Here is a 13,133-nt window from a genome sequence, read left to right as displayed (position 1 = left end):
CTGGAGGGGGAAGGCCAGAGCTGTAAACCGATAAAGAGCTTCCCAAGCCCAGACGTCTCGCCAGAACTTCGAGTGTGTGAGCGTGGGGGTGCCTCCGTGTGTGTGTGTGTGTGTGTGTGTGTTGTTGTTGTTGTGTGCATGGCTCAGCATTCTGGCAGCCTGGAATTGCTTTAAAGGAAAAAGAAAAAAAAAAAAAGGGAAAGGAGAAAAAAAAAAAAAAAAAAAAAAAAAAAGAACAAAGGGAATCATCCAGAGCGCTGGATTTTCACGGCATCTGCAAGAGAAGAATAAATTAGCAAAAGTCCCTCCCCACCTTTTCTCTCCCTCTCTTCTCCCCCCTCCCCCTTATTTTTTAACTACCCCCTCCCTTAGGAAAAAAAAAAAAAAAAAAAAAGAGGGGGACTTTGTATGTGACTGAAGCAGAAACAAGAGCATTTACACGTTGGGTTTCCCCACATTCCCAAGTCGTTGTAGTAATTTAGGAGTTCCTGAAAGTTTTCTTGCACTGTTTGCTTTACAGCCGTTTAGTTCCTTAACCTTCAGAAATTTATACCCTATAAAGTTTTATAGCGGTCATATTCTTTTATTGCAGCACACTGCACTGAATTTTCCTTTTTTTTATGACAAGTTACTTCCCTTTCTCTCTCTTCCCTCAGTAAGCTCCAAATATCTTTCTTCTTCTTTTGTTTTCTTTTCAGAGCTGCCCCAAAGAAAGGATTTTTTTAAGAAGTGAAATATTGCCCTTTAGAGCGCCCATTATGTTAAAAATTAGTGGAAAGAGATTCTCGGTTATATTTCTCACTACCTGCTTCCTGCAGGGCTGAGCAGGTCTTAGGGTTTGTTTGTTTTTTAAATATAGAGATAGAAACACTTTCCAAGCGCCTGTATTTCTTCATGAGCAATAAAATGTCAAACGAATTTAGAGAAGGAATTATAGGAACCGCTCATTGAGCCCTTGGAAAAAGGAACCGCGTGTCAAATCCGAGGTGATGCCAAGCAGGGAAAGCGGGGTGGGGTTTCCTACTGTTTGTTTTGGGTTTCTAATTTTTCTTTAGCAAAGTTTTCCTTGGGCGGTAGGGGAATAAACCAAAGAAAGTCAAATAAAGCTAGTCCACTCTCCGCCTTTACTTCTGGTCCCGTAAGGCTGATGCGGGAGAGCAAAGACTAAACCCTCCAAAACAAACAAATAAAGATGCAGACTAACAGCCGACCAACCACCGGTAAATGTAACCAGAAATTAACGGTCTCCAATTTAAAAACCAACAATAAAAAATACTGAGAAGCGCAGCAAGTTTGCATGGGACCAAGTAAGCACTTGCTACACCGGAGAGGAATGATTTCCATTTGTCTCTGGACATATTTTTTTTTTTAACCTAAGCAAAAATTGATTCTTATAATACACTTAACGAGCCACTAAAGAACGCAGGAAAACACAATGAAAATATTTCTGAAATTTTAGATGAAGCAGTATAACACAATGACATATAGGTGCTGTTGTTCTAAAATCGATTTTTATTCTGGAGCATTAAACATCTCTGGAAAATACATCCGGGCTGATGCTACAGAAGACAGTTTTTCCAACATTTTTTAAGTAAGCATATTTCCTAATAAAATGAACTAACATTTTAAATTCTATTTAAAAAGAACCTTATATTGTCGTCTTAAAAATATCCGCTCTTTACCACAATTCTAAGGAAAGTGAAAAACGTTTCTAAATCCTAGTGGCCGATGGGTTGCAAACATCAATTAAGTCACGGATACGCCTCTGAAAAATATAGTAATGAGGGTTTAGGCAAGTCCATACTCAGTTCGAGATATGAGGAACACACCAATTCAGCATGAAGCAGATTTGAAATTCATCCATCCTTGAGAAGAATCACACAAAACTGAAAAATTTGACTGCCCAGCTTAAGCACAGCTAAATCACCTTTTTCGACCCACTATCATTTTTGTTTCAAATAAATCCCGATTTAGAGGAATAAGCCTGCTGCCACCAACTTTTTTCCCCCAGCTCAAAATGTCTCCGAAACTGCTTTTCTTAATTGAGTTTCGAGGAAGGAGATTAGGGGCTTTGACACAGGGTGAAGTTTGGTTACATTTAACTCCCTCCGGCAACAGAACAGTTAAATTTTGCAGCCCCAAGGAGCTACTTCATGATGGAAAGTTTTACACGAGAAAGTCTAGGCATTAAAAAAAAAACAAACACAAAACCAACCAAAAAAACTTTCTGAAGAATGGTCTTAAACACTTAAAGTCTGGTTTCTTGTCGAGTGGAAGATTTTAATTTATTTTTTTTTACCCCTTTCAAGAGGAATTGAAGTGGTGGAAGTTTCAGTGCACCGAGGCGCAGCTACTTGATCCTTATCTCTGGATCATGGGGGGGGCGGAGGGGGGGGGGGTAAGCAGGAACACTTCCCCCCAAAAAAAACGCAAATCTGCCTATCGCTTCTTCCCAGAGCAATCTCTGTTCAGCAGATAAAAGTGGTCTCACAAAACCTGACGCTAAGGACAGACGAGTTAGCGCTTCTGAAATCAGATTTGCACTGGGTCGTTCAGAGATACAGCAGAAATAAATTTCTTTCCTCTTTTTTTTTCCCCCCCACCCTATGAAAACAAGCCACCTTACACTCGCCTTGTTCCTAGAAAGCCTCCTGGCAGCTAAACATACAAATTTGCACACGAAGAAAACGAGAGAGGTTTATTTCGATATTTTCCATCCACTATCAACTGCAGAACTCTTCGCATACTTAAAAAGCCACAGTAGAAACAGAAAACGAGCTTCAACATTCACAGAAACACAACCACAAACACATTTTACAATACCCACCATATAATCAACTGGTACTAAACCCCCACCCACCCCCTCCCACCATCCCACCTTCCCCCCCCCCCCCCCCCCATTCCCAAAACAAAGTTAAGTCTTACAGAGATAAAGGGAAACCAGTCCCGCACGGGCGGGTTGGAGAAACCTCCAGCGGATCTGTCAGATGAGAAATCAGCTCCGGCCGGCATGACATGAGACCACTAAGGTCTAGGTTTGTTACTCTAAACGCTTCTTCGGGTGAGGATGAGGATGGAGGAGGAAGGGGGGGGGACCCAGCGCGGAGCCGCCGCATCCCCCTCCCCGGTGTCACCCGCGGGACGAGGCTCCTTCCCCGGGGAGGCGGCGAGCCCCGACCCCGGCGTGGCACCGGGCCCCGGAGGAAAGCGGGTGGCAATGGGAAAACATGCCGGGAGCTCGCTTCAGGCGAAAAAAAAAAAAAAAAAAAAACCAACAACAAAAAACAACCCCAAAAAACCCAACCCCCAACAACCAACCACACAAAAAAAAACCCCAACCAACCCCACCCCAACAAAACCCTACCGACATTCAAGTATTAAAAGCATCTCAGCAAACAGGAGGGGGAAGAAATACACACAGGCTAGGGTTGGCACTTTATCTCTGCAACAGCCTACTGCTTTAGGAAAAGTCAATTCACAATAAATTATAAATATGCTAGCACTAAGAACACAACCTTCCCCTCCCTTATAGCTCTACTAAGGTAGTTTTTTAACTAGAAAATCCCATTCTTCCTCTCCTCTAAAAGTTAGGAATAAGTTGGCAGGGGTTCTTCCGCCCCTTTTTCTCCTAAATAATTTACAATGCGGCTCTGAGAGTGCCCCCCACACACTCTCTCGCCTCCCTCCCCGTCTTTTCTCCTCTTCCAAGTGACCCAGTATAAAACTACCAGATGAGGAGGTTTGCCTGGAAAGATCCTACTAAACTTTCAGGTCAAAGTCACATATCTGCCATGGCACGATTCAAATAAAAATCCCGCATAATAAAACAAACTAAAAAAAAAAAATAATTAAAGAATAAAAAAGAGAAGGAACAAAAAAAAAATTAAAAAAAAATAAAAAAGGAAGAAACCCAGCGCAGTTGGGAGTTGGGCTGTCATTAACCGACTACCCCGGTATAAAGTTGGCGAATTGAAAATGATTTGTTGGGTGCAATTAAACGCAAGTCTTACGAATGTGTCTGTCTTGCAGTAGTTTAATTAAATCGTCTGGTTCCTTGGCCACCTCAACGTGTGAGTGTGAGTGTGTGTGTGGGTGTGTGAGCCGGGGTGTTGTGAATGTTATAGAGAATCATTGTCCTTACGTGGATAAAGAAAGACAGCGAGGTTTGGTGGGGGCTTGGGCCGGGTGTTTTTTGTTTTTTTTTTTTTTTTGTGGCCAGTTGTTTGCCGTCTTGTTTTCTATGGAGAAAATGCAAGCAGAGAAAGCTGCTGCTCAGACAGGAGCCTGTGTCTATGTTACACTGTAGGGAGAAGAAAAGGCAAAAGGGTGGTGGTGGGGGGGGAAATAGAGAAAGAAAACAAGAGAACAGAAACAAAACCCAGCATGTGTCCCCAAAAAGGAGCTGCAGTTTTAGCTAAGTTGCCCTCCTATGTGGCAATACTAAGAAGATAAAAAAGAATAATAAGCAACATCTCGCATGCAAAGGTGGAGATGGGAAACGGGGAGGTTTTTCCCCTCGTGTTTGGGGGATTTGGCAGCACTACAGTGGGGGTGCGCGGCCGCGGAGGCTGGGAGCTGGGGGGGAGGAGGGGGGGGGGGATGCTGCTTTTCTGGTTTTTCATTCTTTGCCCTGTTCCTTGTTCATTTTCTTCATTTTCATCCTTCGGTTCTGAAACCAGATTTTGACTTGTCTCTCACTCAGGTTGAGGAGTCTGGCCACTTCGTGTCTACGGTCCCTCGTCAGGTACATATTGAATAAAAACTCCTTCTCTAGTTCCAGGGTCTGGTATTTGGTGTAAGGGCATCGTTTTTTCCTGGAGGAACGGGCGTGAAGCCAGCTGGCAGCTGGGTTAGCTGAAAGAAAAGCAGCAAGATCAATACGATGCAGCTTGAGTGTTTCTCAGAAGGTTTTAATCATGCCATCAAATATTAAGATTATACATACGCATATGCACGCCCGGGTGAAAAATGCTCCCTGCCATAGGAGTCAGCAGCAGGGGCCGTATGAAAATCATACGGGATCGTCAGGGCTGCGCAGATTGGGGGGGGGGGGGGGCGATCCCGAAATCCCACCGTCCACGCACCCCATCCCTCCGCAGTGTGTGTGTGGGGGGGGACTGGGACCCCTGTTGTCTGTACGCACAGATTTGTGACCGTGCACACCCACGGCTGGGTGGGTGGGGGGTGTGCACACGCGTGTCTGTGCACAGCCATGCCTTTGCACACCCGGCTCTGGGCACACTCGTGTCAGTGCACACCCGGGTCTGGGCGCACACGTATGTTTGGGTGCACACGTGCCACTGGCAGAGCTCCCCCCACTTTTCCCCAGGTCCATCTATGCCAGGTAAACACCCACATGCACTTATAGATTTGCATAACGCCCATATCCGCACGTTACGCACCATATATACAAAGAAACCAAGGCAAAAATTAATTTTTTATTTTTTTTTTTCCCCCAGACCTGTTTTCCCACGTGTCTACAGATTTACTCCTACAGACATATCGCGCAGGAAAAGAGCAGAGAGAGGAGGTCTGGAGAAACCTTTCATAAATCCTGCCTCTTTTTTTGCTATGTGGCAAGAAACGGTCTCGATACAATAAACATCCTCTGAGGGCTGGATGGACTCTGCTGCCGGAGATCTGGACAGTGTTACCCAGAGACATGGACATTTGCAGAGCTGCAAATGCAGCCCAAAATAAATAACAAGCTGCCCGTCACCCTCGCGTGTGGGAGAAGTTACGTGGGAATCTTTTGCAAAAAGGACATTTCAGGAATTAGCCCATTCAAGGGGGGGTGGGGGGGGGAAACAACATTTTGGGAGTAGAAACCACCCCCACAGACACGACAGTGGTGAAGGTCGCACCCAAAGGTGAAGTGGGTTTAGGGTAAATAATAGAGCATTTGCTAATCACATGCAAATATTAGCTGACCGTTGGGTAACTGAGAGGCGGGAAAGAGTAAAATGAAGGGTTACAGACAGACCACGTATTTCTATTTTATTTCCTTTGCCTCCTCTGAAATTATGACTGAAGCCATAAACCTTTACACCAATTAAATGGACCATTATAAATATATACATACACACACGCGCGCGCCATCAGAACGTTTCCTCTACGTAAAATGAAATATATTGAATATTTTTTAAAAATAATCCGGTTAATCTTCCCCTGTAAGTACTGCCTCTTACAAATTTGCACGGCTATTTCCTTAATGTAATTGACTTGATCTAATATGCAGAATTAAATATTAAAGAGGAAGAAAGCTGTTAATAATTGATACTGTTAATCCTGCTACCCATCCTTTAATGGGCAATGGAGGGCTCTGCTCCATAACGGGATTTTTATTCGGTTTGGTTTTGTTTTTCGGTCGTATTTTGGATCGTTAAAATATAAGATATTTTAAACGCCAGCGTTGCTTCATCTATTCACTAGACACAAATCCCTAAACAGGAAAGTGAATGGGAAGAGGTTCTGGCGCAGCTTTTCTTTAAAATCCAGCAAATAAATTAACAGATCCCTGTGCCATACACAGGGTGGAGATTCATTATTACGAAATACTTTCAAAAATTGAAAGAGTCAGGGAAATTGGTGGAAGTACTTTCTGCAAAACAGCTCCGTCTTCCAGCCCTGGCAGGCTCTCAACATCAGCCCAAATTAAACTATTATTTAAAACAAAATATGCGTCGTAACCACATGCCATAGAAACCACACAGCATCCTCTTAGCGCGCGGGTCCCTGCACTTACTTATAACTTAATAACATTTTCTTGGACAAGATTTTTATATATTCAATTTCAGGGACATTGAGCACAGAACCTGGATATTTAATTCTCTCAAATCATTCACCTCACGGTTGCAGTTTGTTCTGGATCTCTGCCCAGTACAATAGAATAGGACTTTCTTTTTGTGTGTGTGTGAGTGTGTGTGTGCCTGTGTGTCTGCGTGCAAGTTAAATGATAGGAAAAAAAAAAAAAAAAAAAAAAGTCACCATAACATCCTGCACAAGGAGGGGAGGAAACCGTGAGGGACGAGAATATACTGTATTTTTAATCGTACGGTTGCAATGGCAATCTCTGTTGCTGTTCCACGTTGACTGGAGGGGGGGGGGGGGGGGGAATAGAAGTTAATTCAAGGGGAAAAAGAATGACTGTGTCAGTGCGTCCTGCACAGACTCCGAGGAGTTCTACCCTCGGCGGGGGCTGCTCCGCTGCCAGTTTGGAAAACTTCGGCTTTCACTGCAAAATATTTACCGCGGGGGTGAAGCCAAGTTTCTCTCTTTGCCTCCTGCTCGGGCTTTGGCTCCGGTTTACCTTTCAGATGGAAACCAGGTACCAGCCGGATCGGCACGAGGTGAAGATACTGATTCTTTCTTACTCAAACGCCATTGCGTTATTCTTATCACCGTCATTACCACTATTATTAATAATAGTATTATTAATAGCATTATTGATGGCTTTATTAAATATTTTCAAGGCGAGTGATTTTTTTTTTTCCTGATTTCAGGGGAAAAAAAGGACGAGCCAGCTCGCGGAAAAAGCACACGCAGAAGTTTAACCGTTTCCCCAATCTGGCTACATTACAAATAAAAGCTAATTAAGTTGGAAGCACACACCCCCCCCCCCCCTTTTTTTTTTTTTTTTTTTAAACTAGGAAGGAGCGTGGCTTTGAAATATTCATCCCCTGGACGGTTGCATTTCATAAACAAACACTTAAACAAAGAAACAAACCCGAGGACTGCTACCAAAAAAAAAAAAAAAAAAAAAAGACACGACCCCCCCCCCCCCCCCCCAAAACCCGCGAGGAGCTGCGGAGGGGAGCGAGCCCCGTCCCCGCTACACCGGAGCGGCGCGCACTGAAAAGCCCCCGCTGCTCTTTACTTCCCCCCCCCCCCGTGAACTTTTCCTCCGTAATTTCTCCTCTTTCCCCCCTTCTCCTTCTTCTCCCCCACCGCCACCCTCGGCTCCCCTTTCCCCACCTTTGTTCCCCGACATTTCCCCGCTCCCCCCGTCCCTTCCCTTCCCCACCGCACCCGCGCAGATTTACTCCCGCTTACTAAAGTGGTCTCTGCCGCCGGAGCCAGCGCTCTGGAGGAAAGAGGATGCCTCGCTCCAGCTTTTGTCCTCTCTGGACTCCGTTTAAGCTCAGAGACGACTCTCATTTTTATTTTTATTTTTATTTACCGGCAGAGACAATGCCACCCCTCTCCCCTCCCCACCTCTCCCCTTAGGTTGGCATCGGCAAGCTGAGACTTTTCTTTAAGCCCTGATTTTAAACTTTACGCAGCATTGTCCCCTTTTATTGCACCTCCTCCAGCTTTTATACTGTTTACTTCCTCACTTTTATAACTTACTTTGATCTGTCCTGTCTTTGTCTTCGCTTCCTTCACAAACTTTATTGTCCTCGAAGCTGGGCCTTTGATTGGAAACGATCCCTTCCCTTGCAGCAGAAGTTTCTAAATTGTACTCCTGTGTTCCCTGTTTATGGACATCCCCGGGACGGCCCAGCAGCGGCTCTGCCTTAACAGATCCCTGCCCGGGGAGGTTCTCTGCTCTGGGTACTGGATCCAGCCAGCTCCGGAGATACCTGCTATCAGATGGGACGCTTTGATGTTGAATATATGGATGGTAGACGGCAGGAAGGGTACCAGAAGAATGTGGATTCAAAGGAGTCCAGGAGGCGCTGAAAACTGGAGGTTTTGGCTGAAAACTACAGGAGGGGAATTCTAGATGCTCATTGTGCCCAGCTTGCCTGGAACTTGTATATTGCCCAGATGAAAATTTAGCTGAAGGCGAGTCTTCGCTTTCATGACTTATAATAGAGTCGACATAATAATTGCTAAGAGTCCCAGAAATGGACATTCTCAGACATCATACAAAGCACGGTTCAATGAAGGGAAAAAAATATATAGGACAGATCTAGATTTGTACTCTACCCCCTTCTCCAACTTCCCAGCCAACAAAGTACAGTTGGGCTGCTGTGTTGTGAGCTCCCAGCAAAATGATTGGTCAAACTTTTTTCGTGTGCCTGATAAAGCGTCAGTCTCGGCGTAAATCAATCGAAGCCGAGGGGGCTGCGCTGCGCTGTCATCCGCCCTTGCATTCCATATCAAGGATGGATTGTTTTATGTTTATGCAATGTTGCAAAACGTCAGGAGTTTCGAAAAGCCACCAAACGGCCAGAGCTGGGGCTAATATCCCTTCCTAGATTTGCTCCTGAAATATTATTGGGGGGGTGGGGGGGGGGGTCCGGAAGGGGAGGGAGGTTGGTTTTTTTTAATCTTTTTTTTTTTTTTTTTTTAAAGAAAGATGCTGATGTGCTCGCTTTCCCTTTAATAACCATCATGGGGGAATAGAGATAAAAGCTATTCTTTGCCACTCGGGCTCCAGAGTACGATAGCAAAAAACCCAGCGAATAAGTACAAACCAAGGCGCGCCTGCCCCCCCCCCCCCCGCCGTGATTTCATATACATACACATGTGTGCGTGCATTACAGGCATATATACATAACCACCCACATATACGTGTTTTTGTAAAGAAAAAGATGGATCTAGGTAGCCAGAGTGGTGGGGAGGCTGTTATAAATAATTAACCAGCTGGGGTGGGAATATGGATTGTTAACGTGGTGAAATAACGTGGGTAAATATGAAATTTAAAATGTCACTGGCACGGACGTGGCATTGCAACTTTGACCAGCAAGCTGCCGAGCCGCAACCCCTGTATACATCCAAAGCCTGCCTTCGACTTTATGCTTAGAGAGAGAGAGAGAGAGATAAAAACATCTTTCAAATACCTCTGTATATGAACATATGTTCGCATGTTTCACGGCATAATCTCAGGGTCGCTTTGCTTGGGCTAAAATAGTTTCCCACATTGCTGAAATCAGAAGCCTTCATTTAACTTTACAAGGCTAGTAAAATACAGTGCGCCACTGATCCGGCTTTGTTACAGAATGCCTTAAACTTGTGATGGTTAAATAGTTTAATAAAACTTACATTAGCTTTCTTTGATTTTTATAGCCTTGAATTTATTGCCTGTGGAAAAGAAAGGGGGCAAAAAAGGAATCCCTCGCGTTTTCAGTCACCGTGCCCCCCCTCACACCTCACATGTATGTGCCCACGGTGTGTGTGCGTGTCAAACAACATCCCCCCCCCCCCTCCCCACCCCCCCGCTTGCATTTTCCCTGTGTTTTCGAAAAACCCGACGATTTGGGGTTTTTTTCCTTCCACCGAAAGGAATGATTGACACGGGGTTAGAGCTCGGTGCGGCTCCCAGCCCAAATGATGGGGGGTAACGGGGTCAGTTTTACCAAGTTATGATGATAAATCCGTTTATTGCAAGATGCTCCGATGGCGTCGTAAATGTTGGTTAAGGAAAAGGTGCTCTCTATGATTACGGCAAAAGTGTTTCTCTGGACTTCAGCTGTAACAGTCTGGATCAATTTGCCTCCTTTAATCTATTACCCCTCCGCCCTTCTCCCTCTCACCCCACCGCCGAAGGATATTTAAAGTGAAGGGCAAAGAGATTTCTAGGAATGATAAATCATCGCGAATCCTTCCTGAAGTGTACAGAGATGGAAGTCTGTATTAATAGGCTAATAATAACATTGAGGGGTGCTAATAGCCGCCTGAAATGAAGGAAAAATACATTTCGCATTTCCCTCTGTCTGTGTGAGAGTCTGCGCGCCTATGTGTCCATATGTCCGTGCCTACACAAAACGTATGTGGGAAATTGCTATCAGAGGTGTTTTATCGGTACTGGAAGACTGTGAAGGCGCCTAAAAACCTACACCCAAAGCCTTAGATTTTCCCTTATTCCTATAAGCGGTGCTTTTCCATGAGCATCTGCCCTGCAGCCTGATGGAGGGACACGTTTCCCCATGTCCAGGACCAGAGCTCCTCTAAATGAGGCGCTATTAGGAAGCTGTCCATTTTCATTTAAAAAAAAAAAAAAAATAAAAAAAAAAATCGAGAGGGTTGGAATGATGGGCAAGGAGAACCGGAGCTTAATGCCGGAGGTCAGATTTATTTTTAGTTTTTGCATCCATCAGGGTAGCAAGAGCCCCCCAAGCAGCTCAAAATCCTCCCTGTGTTGGAGAAGCAGATTCAGTCTGCAGGCTCCAGCCAAGGTGAGGTTTGAGGAGTGTTTGGGGAGCCCTCGCCAACCTCTGGGCTAAGATCTTGCCAAGCCAGCCGTGGGTAAATGTCCCCAGGTGAGTACTCCCCACTGACCTGCAAAGTCTCCTCTCCTTCCCGGGGGGGGGGTGGGTGGGTTAATCCAAAGTAACTCCACTTCACCCCTTTCGCGTTTAAACCGGTGAAAGCAGAGAAATCCCCTACCAGTGAGCAGCGTGGGGCAGGATCGCTGCTCTCTCCAGTGCATCTCACACGAACAGGGGTTGTGTGAAACAGGGGGGGGAGGAAATTCCTGCTTTTTCCAACTTTTCACATTTCTATCTCCTTCTCTCCCCCCCCCCCTCCCCTTCTTTTAACTTCCTTAAGAGTTGGGGAGGTTTGGAAATGAAAAGACCCTGTGTCATCAGACGTGAAATACGAGCTGGTTGCTCACATTGTCATATTTCTCGGCTTTATTGCCTTTCAGAAATGATTTTTAAAAATCAGACTATTTCACAAGAGATTCGGAGGGACTCTGCAAATGTTGTGAGAGCTTGGGAAAGGAAAGGGCTGATTTAAGTGTGTTGTGGAGATTAAACTCGCTTGGCACATGGAAATGTGTTTATACAACTGATGGATAAACAGCCGTGTTGGTAGCAGGGTGTTGAATAAGTATAGATGAAATTATTGAACGTTAATTGAAGCAAAACACCTGTTCTCTGTTTGCTAGATAGATTGGCCATGTCTTACCTGTAATAAATATATTCTTGGAAAAAATCCTGGTGCGCCTCCTATAAATAATGATGAACTATGTCAGCATGTGAGTATATAATTTTCTGTAGTATATAAATTTAAACCAAGAAGACTCCTAGGAGCGTGGCTGTGAGGCAGAAACCAAGGGGTTTCAGATCCCTAGTGACTGGAAACCTCACAAGAAGATCTGCAAAATCCATTTGCTTTTGCTCCTCTGGAGGTTTCCGTTTGTTCAGTAGTTTATTTTTTATACATATCCCCATAGCTCATCTCTTTGTAGCCTTTTCTGAGAGGGGCTTAGGGCAAACTACAGCTTCATCCCAGGTCTGCCCGCTTGGAGAGACCACGTCGTGCGGTGCTGCCTGCTTCGGGTGACACTATATAGGCGTTTATATTTTCAAGCCCCAAATAGAAGGCATCAGAAATTGCATGAAAAGCTCTTCTGTTTGCAAAAAACTCTTGCAGAAGGAAAAGTCAAGGAGAAAGTGACCTCGGAGCAGAGTCTAAAAGTCTAGAAGGATGAATCTTTGGGAGAGAGGAGGCAGGATGTGCGAGCTTTGCTCGGTTCGCAAACTGGATTAATTTTAGATATGTGATTGTTGTGAGTTGGTAAAGGGAAGTGGAACTGGAAATAGTTATTAAAAAAAAAAAAAAAAAAGTCCGAAGTGGAAACTTTTTCCTGCTTTCAGAATCAGCGCCAAGTGTATTTGGCTGTGAGGAAAAATTCGGAGTATTGTCAGCTTGCAATGGAAAGCCAGAGGCTTCTGAATTCAGATGCTGTTTATAAATAATCTTTATTGTTTGTGAGGAGAAGGAATCATTTCCAAATAGTCCTTTGAAATGCACAACTGCCAAAATCCTTCCTTAACAAACAGCTCTTTGGGTTGGCATTTCTAAGTTGAAAACAACCAAATACAAAATATTTTCAAAATATGCAGATTTTAAGCCTGTGCAGTTGCCACCTTTTACTGATTTATAAGTTTTGGCATAAGAAAGAAAAAGTGCGGATGATCCATTTCTTACCGGAAACATATTTAACCACTTTTTAAAGACTGTTGTTATCGTTTATTAGAACTGGCACCTTCTTCCAGCTGATTTTGCCTCTTTATCACTGATATGGAGAAGGTGGGGGAGACCTGGGGGTGCGGAGCTTTCCCCCCGTCCTGCTGCACGGACAGGGCAGGAGGGGGGGGGTTCACCAGGATCTTTACACCAAGAGGCCGACATGGCATCGGGGTGTAACCTGCATTACTTGAGGCATATTTTCTTCT

The 13,133-nt window shown here is 44.7% G+C and overlaps 1 protein-coding gene across 1 annotated transcript; it reads right to left on the bottom strand.

The window, feature by feature from the left end:
* Nucleotides 1-4,618: 4,618 nt before the first annotated feature.
* HOXB9 (homeobox B9) lies at nucleotides 4,619-8,857 on the bottom strand. The gene is made up of 2 exons (XM_049799991.1): nucleotides 8,350-8,857; nucleotides 4,619-4,854 (listed from the first exon to the last, which is right to left on the bottom strand). Exons 1-2 carry the CDS (start codon nucleotides 8,855-8,857, stop codon nucleotides 4,619-4,621), a joined length of 744 nt encoding a protein of 247 aa, XP_049655948.1.
* Nucleotides 8,858-13,133: the final 4,276 nt, after the last annotated feature.

The sequence above is a fragment of the Accipiter gentilis genome, chromosome 5, assembly GCF_929443795.1.
Source record: "Accipiter gentilis chromosome 5, bAccGen1.1, whole genome shotgun sequence".
Lineage (NCBI taxonomy): Eukaryota > Metazoa > Chordata > Aves > Accipitriformes > Accipitridae > Astur > Astur gentilis.
This window is presented reverse-complemented; position numbering and strand designations above follow the sequence as displayed.